Here is a 9692-nt window from a genome sequence, read left to right on the forward strand (position 1 = left end):
AAAGTTTATATAATTTATCAGTATACTGGCCAAATTTTCTGTTATTTGATCAACTTTGAGCTAAATTATCGCCTGTCAAAGTTGTTTCATCTAATGACAACGATGTACACATTACACCATCCATCTTTGAACAAGCATAACAATAATTATACTTGAGGAATCACTTTGGAAACTTCAGTAGCTTTGCTTCCTAATTTCGTGCTTCCAAGATACTCATGTCTAAAGATATACCCATTTTTAGAGGTCCGGGTAATTGAGCGCCACCCTGTAATTCAGAAGCTTGATAAACCAATTTTTATTATTTCATAAATAAAGACTTCTTTCAGAACGGACCCATCTACAACCATACTGAATTCTGCAACAAGTACATGCCAAATATCACGAAATTCGAAGTAATCACTGGACTTGAATGGCATCAAAACTTCTTTGATGAAACTTTGAATTTAGTGAAAAAGAAGAAAAGTCCGCCGAATTGTTGTACCCCCAAAGTTTTTGCCTGAAAAAAAAGGGAAATATAAGTTTTCTATAAGTATACAGGTATTGTAATCACTTCCCTATTTTTACAAGGTTATCTAAAACCAAAGGCTTACCAAAAAAAAACCAAAGGCAAAAAAAAACCAAAGGCTAAAACCAAAGGCTTGTTAGAAGTAGGGCTGCGTGTGGGTTTTTTTAAACATCTGAATTTCAGAAACCCTAACAATCAGTAATCAGAAAATCCAGGAACATTCTAGAAAATACAAGAAAATTCTACATGTGGGCATCTATTAGAGAAAGTACGGTATTCAAAAATTCCGATATCAGGAAAAAAGAACATTTGAAAATAAAGATACTCGGAAATTTCGGACACACGGAAAGTGGGAATTTCTGAAATTAGAAATTCAAATGTAAGATAAAGTAAGCAAACCCAGGAGGTTGAGCCCCCGGCAGGGGGCTCAAACCAACTGGTACAAGTCTACAATGATTCCCAAAAATCTTATTATTTTTTTTGAAACTCGGACTGAAACAATTACCGTAAACCCTGTAAAAGAAGGCCCCTAACTTTTAACTTTGAGCCAATTCATCTCGGTTCCTGTGAAAGATATCGAAAAGTAGTCAACTAACAAAATGTATGTGACATTATAATAAACAATTTATCAGTTGACTACTTTTGCATGTCTTCGACAGTAAGCGAGATATGTGGGTTCAAAGTTAAAAGTTAGGGGACTCTTCTATAACAATATTTTACTCGAACCTGCTTTTGCAAGACATACATAGTTTTCATGTTTGAGAGTGTCTGAGATTCAAGAACCGAAACCAGAAAACTGTTTTAATAAATTATAATTTATTCGAGAAACATGATAAAACAACCAAATTAATAACCTGGTGGAGTTCTTGGGGTTGGGCAGTGGAAGCAGTCTCCATTTGGTCCCTTGGATCCAATTGGTCCTTGTCCTCCAGTCTCTCCCTTTCTTCCGGCTCTTCCCTTTCTTCCTTGGTCTCCAGTTGGTCCTTGAACTCCTGGATGAACGGATCCTGGCACTCCCTTTGGTCCACGCTCTCCCTTGCGTCCTTGTGGTCCTGGGGCTCCTGGTGGTCCTGGTGGTCCGTTTACATTGAGACACGTCCATCGTCGCCCTTCTTTCCTGGTGGTCCTTGTGGTCCTGGCTCTCCTTGGGTTCCAGCTGGTCCCGACATTCCTGGCTCTCCTCGTCTTCCGTCGACTCCGGAAAGTCCTGGTGATCCACGTGGTCCTTGTGGTCCCTTGGCTCCTGGAGCTCCTCCGAGTCCTTGAGCTCCTGGTGGGCAGATGACGCATGGCTCAGATTGAAGTCCATCGGATGGTCCGACTCCTCCGTCCTTTCCGTTCTTAGCATCAGCTCCAGCAGATCCGTCCTTTCCGTCATGTCCATCATCTCCTGGTGGTCCTGGTGGTCCAGCCTTTCCTTGTTGGCAAGTGCAGCATTGTGGCTCTGGCTCTGCATTGACAACTGGTCCGTATCCATTGTTGGTTCCCTGGGCTCCGTATCCAGAGTCAGCTGGTCCACTTCCATATCCTCCGGCTCCTCCTCCGACTCCCGAGTCTTGAACCCAGGATCCGAATTGCCAGGCACGCTTGGCACGGTAGTTGCTCTTTCCGGAGGTGGCGTACATGTTCATCATCATGTCACGGGAACGGAGCATACAGAATTGGGTCTCGTGAGAGATCTCACTTTGGATGTTCATGATCATGTTGTACATCATTGGAAGAGCAAGACGGAGCTGATGACAGCGCACGTCGAGATGACGACAGCAGCGACCGCTGCGCGGCGAGCATGGCTGGAAATTTGGAGTTTTAGTCAGGATTTTAGCTATTTTCAGCAAACATTCAACTCAAATTTATACACAAATCAATCAAAATAAACTCACAAATGTTGATCCTTTCCGTCCATAGTGTTTCGAAGAAGGAATCTTACCTTCTCCCCATCTCCTCGGCCCTTTTATAGATCCTCAAAAGATGGGCGGTCTCCCTCTCCTACCGTTGTCCTTGTCCTCTTATCCGAATCATGTGATCCGGTTGCCTGATAAGATGCATTTATTCACATATGCATTCATTAATAATAACACTGTACGAAAATCTAGGTCATCTTTCCCCCGCCGTCCGCATCCTAAAAACCGGGCGGGCACCTTAATTCGAATATTGCAAGTCGTGTGGAAAACCCCTTCATTTTTCAACGAATCATAGTGAGACAAGGAAAAATAGAAAAGAGAAACGCACCGCGCACAAGAAAAATTAGCAATTTCAAAAATCATAAAGTTAAAGAAATGTTACAAACTCGAAAATAAACAAAAATTACTCGGGTAAGGAGGAGGATTTCGGGGTGAATGAGAAAGATTAATTATTGTTACTGGGTATACACCGAGAATCAGAAAACACGATTCATTTTACAGGATGAGTTTAAAAAAGGAGGGAAGCAATTGAGCAATTGGGTCGAGCTTTAGTGAGAATCGCTCCTTATAGTCGTAGTTCCATCATCTGCCAAGACGAGATTCTGAACAGCTTGTTGAGCAAAGAACATCATTCGAGCATCCAGGTAGACACTCGCGTCAGTGTTTCTTATTCCGTGACGTTCACGTGGGAAGACCTGGAAATAATTAGATGAAATAGAAATATGGAACTGTGACTATGTGAAACTTATTAGCCCTTCTATCAGAGGGGCCCTTCTAATGCTGGTTTTACGGTATCTGAAACTTACCAGCAACTCGTGCCATTTTCCCTTCTTGATACATTCATCAATGAGCGTTGTTGCATGAGAGAAGTGAACATTCTCATCCATCAGTCCGTGGACGAGCATCAGACGGTTTGGCCTAGAAAGCAATATAGTGATACTTATATGAATAAAAAATTCCAACTCACTCATCTGGAAGTTTATCGACCAATGGAATTATGGAACTCTTCTGATAGATATCTGCCACAACTGGGAATCCCAAATATCTCTCTGTGTACGCAGTGTCGTAGAGTCGCCAGTCAGTCACTGCTCCTCCGGCGATGGCAGCAATGTATTGTTGGGGATGCTTTGCAATCATCTGAAGCGCCATATATCCACCATAGCTCCATCCGTGCACAACGACACGCTTCAGATCCATGAATCCGCCGGTTCGTTCAGCGATAATCTGAAGGCCTTCGACCTGATCCTCGACTTCTGCTGTGCCCATTTTTCCAGCGATAAAGCCTTCAAAATCGATTCCACGATGAGCGGATCCTCGATTATCAAGGACAACGACAACGTATCCGAGGCGAGCAAAACGTATGAATTGGACCCATCTGTAATGGGGAGTATTGCATTTCGGAAGTCCAAATAAATCAAACTTACGAGTAGTCGTTGTGAACTATCTGAATTCCAGGCCCTCCATAGACATAGTGAAACACTGGATACTTTTTGCTACCATCGAAATTGGCTGGACGAATGATCATTCCGAAATGCATTAGGCCGGTTCTCCTGAAATAATGAGGAGTTTAAGAATTCAGGTTTGGTGTCCTACTTCGACGGATACTCGACCATCTCTGGGACGTCATGTGGAGCTTCCGGTACGATTGGAGATCCGGGAATGTAGATCTGGAAAAAACAAGGAATCATACATGTCAGGATTTCTTGTAGGCGTCCAAAAATTCGTTTTTGTGAGATTGACAAGCAAAAATTTTTTACTGGGTTACTGTCGTCAAAAGTACGCAAAATTTCGTGTGGTGTGTTGCACCAAACATTAAACTTACAAACGCCGCATAGATAGTTTCAGGAATATCCTTTTCAGGCTTCCATCTGAATGCGTAGAATCTGCATTGCGGTGCCGCACCGATAGCCGTCATCCAGCAAGCGAAACCGTAGTCCAAATCGAAAGCCATCTTGCCATTCGCTCTTTCCGCTTTGAAACATATCCCACTCTCGGTGAGCTGTGCGTGACTTCCGGAACGGTAATTGGAGACACATCTGGAAGGGATGGAATAGATATGAACCATTCTCGACACTTACACATTCCATTCGGTTGGATGAGATTCATTTGCCACGTAGTAGACAAGTTGTCTCTTCTCATCCAAAACGATTCCCATCGATTTGTTGATCGAGTAGTTCTCAGCCATTAAACTCGTTTCAGCAGTGTGGTAGTTGTATCCGCTGAAATCATGGGTTGGGGTTATTTATTGGGTTTCAAACAAACTTCGTATCGAAGTAGGCAGTGAGAAGAGTCAGACAACTTCCTTGGGACTTCTCTAGACAGTATATGAATTCGTAGACTGGATTCTCAGGATCCTCAACTTTCAGTGGTTGAATAGCATTGTGGGTCTGAAATTCGTTCATTCTCTGATTGCAAGGCTTCGAATCTAACTCACATTTATCCAATGCTCATTATGATATTTATGGATCACAGAGGCCCTTTGAACCTTGAATCGTGGTCTATCTTCAACATGATTCGGATCGAAGTATCCCATATTCAAATTGTCGCACAATTGGAAGCCTACATCTCATGAAACGGGAGTTTTTATTTGTTCATTCTCTAGAAACTTACTGCATGGAGGGTTTATCGTCGCAAGATCTTCTGGTAGAGTGAAATCGGAGAATGGAATCAGCAGCAACCAGACAGTGTTTTGGGTCCGATTCATCACTTGTACCCACACCCTGCAATATTAAATTTTCTTAGATAAGCTAAATATCAACACTAACGTAGTTCCATCACTGAAAAAACCAGCTCGAGTGATATATTCAAAGCCGTCGCAAAGATCGCCGATAAGGTCGTTGCACAGACCGACATCATAGACTCTGCCATTTTCCAGCACAATCATTCGCAACTGACTCGTGGAATTTCTCGTGCCGGCTTTTGGATACTTCATTGGCATCGATGGCAAATCTCCATTGATTCCGAATTGAGCATCTTCGACGGCTTCCTCATTGACATGCTCGTACAACAGTCTTGTTTGAGTGTCACTCCACCAAATCCCCTCGAATCTTTCCAGTTCTTCTTGAATTATATAAGAAGGAACTCCATTTGTGATATGTTTTGAATTTGAAGTCGTGTGGTACACGACCTTCCCTTTTCTCTCGATGAACACTTGCTTGTTCAGAACATAGGCACAAAGATCCGGATCCGATGGGCACTGTTTGGCGCTTGACACGAAATTCTGGGCTGGCGGTGGTTTATTGTCAGTTTTGGTGTTAGATGATGTGGAAGTTGAAGAAGTAGATGAGTGTTCAGCTTCTACGGAGCATCCTTTGGTTCCTGGTCCCATGGATCCTTCAGACAGATCCATTGGCTCGACTTGGGCTCTGGTGCCTGGCTCATTCTTCTGATTATCTGGCAATCCGACGGTGATTTGTGTTATCGCATCGTTTCCAGGACGGAATCTGAGAATTAAAAAGGGTATTTTTAAGGAAGGATGGGGAAGTGTGTCGGGGATAGTTTCACCTTGGATCTTTTAATTTTTCTTTTTCATCAGGAACCGGATGACATCTTCACATATATGAAAAACAGTTTCAGTCACACACACATTCCTCAAAGCTATTTATATTTTAATACCTACCGGAATATTTGGTCGCCAGCCACCAGAGTCAAATCTTTATTGCAAATTTCGTAATCTGTGATTCCTTGAGCTACTTGAGCTCGCTGTCGCTCGCAAAGCATTGCGAACTCCGCAGATGGAGCTCCTTTTCTGAATTAAGATCGTTTTAAGGAAGAAATTCTAGATTTCCTACTTGATCAGGGGGTCTACATTGTGTCCGGCTCTCAATTTGATGTTAATTTTTGCATCGGAAGGAACGTATTTCTCGAGAAGTTCTATGGGAACGTCCGCCATAAAAATCGTTTGATTGCTGGATCCTGGAACTGACGAAATCGCATATCTGAAATTTTTGCTTAAAATTGACTGAATCGAAGCCAAAAAAAGAAATTGTTGTCTTCTTCAAACATACAAATTGAGACGACCATTCTCTGGACGCAGCATCCCCAACTTTGAGAATCCTTGAGTTGTCATATGGCGAATCTGGCAAAAAATTCAATTTCCAGAGAACTTTTTTCTCTTTATCAAACCTCTGCCTTCCATTTCTTGGCATGTTCTTGCAGTTCGCGAAAAGTGCAATTCCTGATTTTTGCCTCGTTATTCTCCGGCATCTTTCCTCTAAACCGAACGAACCTACTTTTTTAAATTGTAACTGAAAATCGATAAATTGCAAGTTGTAACAGTGGAATTCAATAGTGGACAAATTTGTCACGAAGGAACTGATAAAAACCAAAAGTCGGCGTAATTTGTAGTTGCAAAACTATGAAGGTGAAGAGAAAGAAGCCTGCGGGGGAAGAAAAGAAAGAGAACACTTATCATTGGAGCGTCTATTCAATGCACGCACAAGTTTTCCCGGCAGAAAATAGATCTAATACTCGATAAATTTCGCGCGATTTGAGAGTATGTACGCTATTAGAAATACAGTAATTTTTGCAGACAAGAGTATAATTCCAGAGAATGTTTATAGCCCAAAATAACCAGACAAAGAACCAAAAAGAATTTAACAAGTAAAATAAAACTAAATAAATGCTATAACTGCTATTATGATTTGGGGAAGTAAGGGCGAGTAGCAATACAACCAGTTCAAGATCATATGAAAATGGGGAGGGTAAAACTTTGAAAAGTAACACAAAGATCCGTAGAGATGATATAAATTAGATGATTTAATATCTGTAGTGGTCTGGCTTGTATGGTCCGGCGATTGGAACTCCGAGGTAGGCGGCTTGGTCGTCGGAGAGCTTGGTAAGCTTGACTCCCAACTTCTCCAAGTGAAGAGCAGCGACTTCCTCGTCGAGGGTCTTTGGAAGAACGTAGAGTCCGAGCTTGTACTCTTGTGGAGTTCCGAACTTGGTCCAGAGCTCAACTTGAGCGAGAACTTGGTTGGTGAAGGAGTTGGACATGACGAAAGATGGATGTCCAGTGGCGCATCCAAGGTTGACAAGACGTCCTTCGGCGAGGAGGATGACGTGACGTCCGTTCTTGAGGGTGTAGCGGTCGACCTGGAATTAAACAGTATAGATGATGAATGATAGGTACTCGAGTATTCTTTAGGGGTTAGTATTAACACTACTCACCTGTGGCTTGATGGTGTCCTTCTTGGTAGCGTTTGCGTTGAGCCACTTGACGTCGATCTCGCAATCGAAATGTCCGACGTTGCAAACGATGGAGTCATTTGGAAGAAGCTCGAAGTGCTTTCCGGTGACGATGTCCTTGCATCCGGTGGTGGTGACGATGATGTTGGCTTTTGGAGCAGCCTCCTCAAGGGTGGTGACTTCGTATCCCTCCATGGCGGCTTGAAGAGCGTTGATTGGGTCGATTTCGGTAACGATGACACGGGAACCGAAGGCCTTGAGAGAAGCGGCAGATCCCTTTCCGACGTCTCCGTATCCAGCGACAACGGCGACCTTTCCGGCGAGCATAACGTCAGTGGCGCGCTTGATTCCGTCTGGGAGAGACTCACGGATTCCGTACAAGTTATCGAACTTGGACTTGGTGACAGAGTCGTTGACATTGATTGCTGGGATCTTGAGGTCTCCCTTAGCAAGCATCTTAGCCAAGTTGTGGACTCCAGTGGTGGTCTCCTCGGAAAGTCCGCGGATTCCAGGAAGGTATTGGGAGTACTTAGCGTGAACCAAGTTGGTAAGATCACCTCCGTCGTCGAGGATCATGTTGAGTGGTTGTCCATCCTTGAAGACGATGGTTTGCTCAATGCACCATTCGTACTCCTCGTCGGTCTCTCCCTTCCAGGCGTAGACTGGGACTCCGGTCTGGGCAATAGCGGCGGCAGCGTGATCTTGGGTGGAGAAGATGTTGCAGGAAGACCATTGGACCTGTAAATCATTGAATATAATAATTCATTCAAATTAATACATGTTTTATATTTAAACTGAATGATTAGAGAAAGAAAACAAAAACATACCTCAGCTCCGAGAGCGGTGAGGGTCTCGATGAGAACGGCGGTCTGGATGGTCATGTGGAGGCATCCGGCGATTCTAGCTCCCTTCAATGGCTGGGATGGTCCGTACTTGGCGCGCATCGCCATGAGTCCTGGCATCTCGTTCTCAGCAAGGGTGATTTCCTTGCGTCCGAACTCGGCGAGCGAGATATCGGCAACCTTGTAAGCTGGCTTGGACTGGGCCATTGTGAATGTGTATTACCTGGAATAAACTCTATAAAAACAGGAAATCGGTCTGAAACGATAAAAACGAAATTGAGGAATCACAACGGAAGAAAACGAGAAGTGCGAAAAGTTCAAAAAATCCTAAATTTCTCATTTTTACTTAAAATAACCTGAAAATTGAAATTAGGAATTATTAAAATTTTAAAACCTTTTTTTCTACATTTTGCAGGTTTTGTTCCCAAAAAATAATAAAATTCAAAATTTCCACTGGTTATTTTCAAAGGCGCATTGAGTTTCAGGAAAAGGTCTCGCAACGAATTTAGTTTTTCTGGCCTAAAGTTTGAAAAAAAGCGACGCGAAACGGAAAAAAGAAAATTCCGAAGTTTTTTGCTAAAAAATGGAATAAAGAATAAAGAAAGACTGAAGAAAGACTGTGTCTTCAATTCCGAGAGTAGATAGGAATGTCGGATGACTTGATTTACGGCAGGGGGCTTGTTTTGAAGGCCCAAAAAACTCAGATACCATCTTGATAACCTCTAAATTGCCAGATAATTTTCCTAATGTGACCTTCGTGCATCCCACCACGACGTTTTGTAGATGTCTTGACCGCTCTAGATGATAGATTGCGCACACCGATAACCTAAACCAATTTTCAGACGAGCATAGTTTCCCCATACATTCACTTCATCGTAACTGTTTTCAGCCAGTTAAAGAAGTTTTTCTTCTTTTTTTATTCAGCCCGTATTTCTACGGCGAGTTTTCTGGCTTCAGCGCTCCCCTTTTATAGGCGCCCGGCCGCTGGTGCCACATTAGGCTCCGCCCATTTTTTCGGCGTGGATGTTCTGCGTCTCTCGCCCTCTGCTTCGGTGTACTTTTGTCTGGGTCTCTGTTTGATTGGAAATAATTGATAAGGGAACGAGAGACAACAGAGAAACAAAAAGGAGGCAATTTCGAAAATCAAATGTTTAGGATCAAGAAATTTCAAGATCAGATAAATACCGTTAAAATTGTAATAGAAGAAGCCCCAAATTTTTAATTTTGACCCAATTTATCTCGGTTCTTTTGAGAGAT

The 9692-nt window shown here is 42.9% G+C and overlaps 3 protein-coding genes across 3 annotated transcripts; all 3 read right to left on the reverse strand.

The window, feature by feature from the left end:
• Positions 1 to 1351: 1351 nt before the first annotated feature.
• Cbr-dpy-14 lies at positions 1352 to 2220 on the reverse strand (the record flags this gene model as incomplete). The annotated part of the gene is given in 2 exon segments (XM_045241064.1): positions 1352 to 1661; positions 1673 to 2220. 2 exon segments carry the CDS (start codon positions 2218 to 2220, stop codon positions 1352 to 1354), a joined length of 858 nt encoding a protein of 285 aa, XP_045094962.1.
• Positions 2221 to 2954: 734 nt separating this feature from the next.
• Positions 2955 to 6612, reverse strand: Cbr-dpf-3 (the record flags this gene model as incomplete). The annotated part of the gene is made up of 15 exons (XM_002640193.1): positions 2955 to 3101; positions 3213 to 3324; positions 3374 to 3781; positions 3831 to 3956; positions 4000 to 4073; positions 4229 to 4442; positions 4485 to 4625; positions 4669 to 4793; positions 4841 to 4965; positions 5017 to 5126; positions 5172 to 5849; positions 6026 to 6154; positions 6198 to 6344; positions 6414 to 6484; positions 6532 to 6612. The coding sequence occupies 15 exons, from the start codon at positions 6610 to 6612 to the stop codon at positions 2955 to 2957; spliced, it is 2688 nt and encodes an 895-aa protein (XP_002640239.1).
• Positions 6613 to 7164: 552 nt separating this feature from the next.
• Positions 7165 to 8642, reverse strand: Cbr-ahcy-1 (the record flags this gene model as incomplete). Its single annotated transcript, XM_002640194.1, has 3 exons — positions 7165 to 7500; positions 7576 to 8331; positions 8421 to 8642. 3 exons carry the CDS (start codon positions 8640 to 8642, stop codon positions 7165 to 7167), a joined length of 1314 nt encoding a protein of 437 aa, XP_002640240.1.
• Positions 8643 to 9692: the final 1050 nt, after the last annotated feature.

This window comes from Caenorhabditis briggsae (assembly GCF_000004555.2).
Source record: "Caenorhabditis briggsae complete genome, chrI, whole genome shotgun sequence".
Lineage (NCBI taxonomy): Eukaryota > Metazoa > Nematoda > Chromadorea > Rhabditida > Rhabditidae > Caenorhabditis > Caenorhabditis briggsae.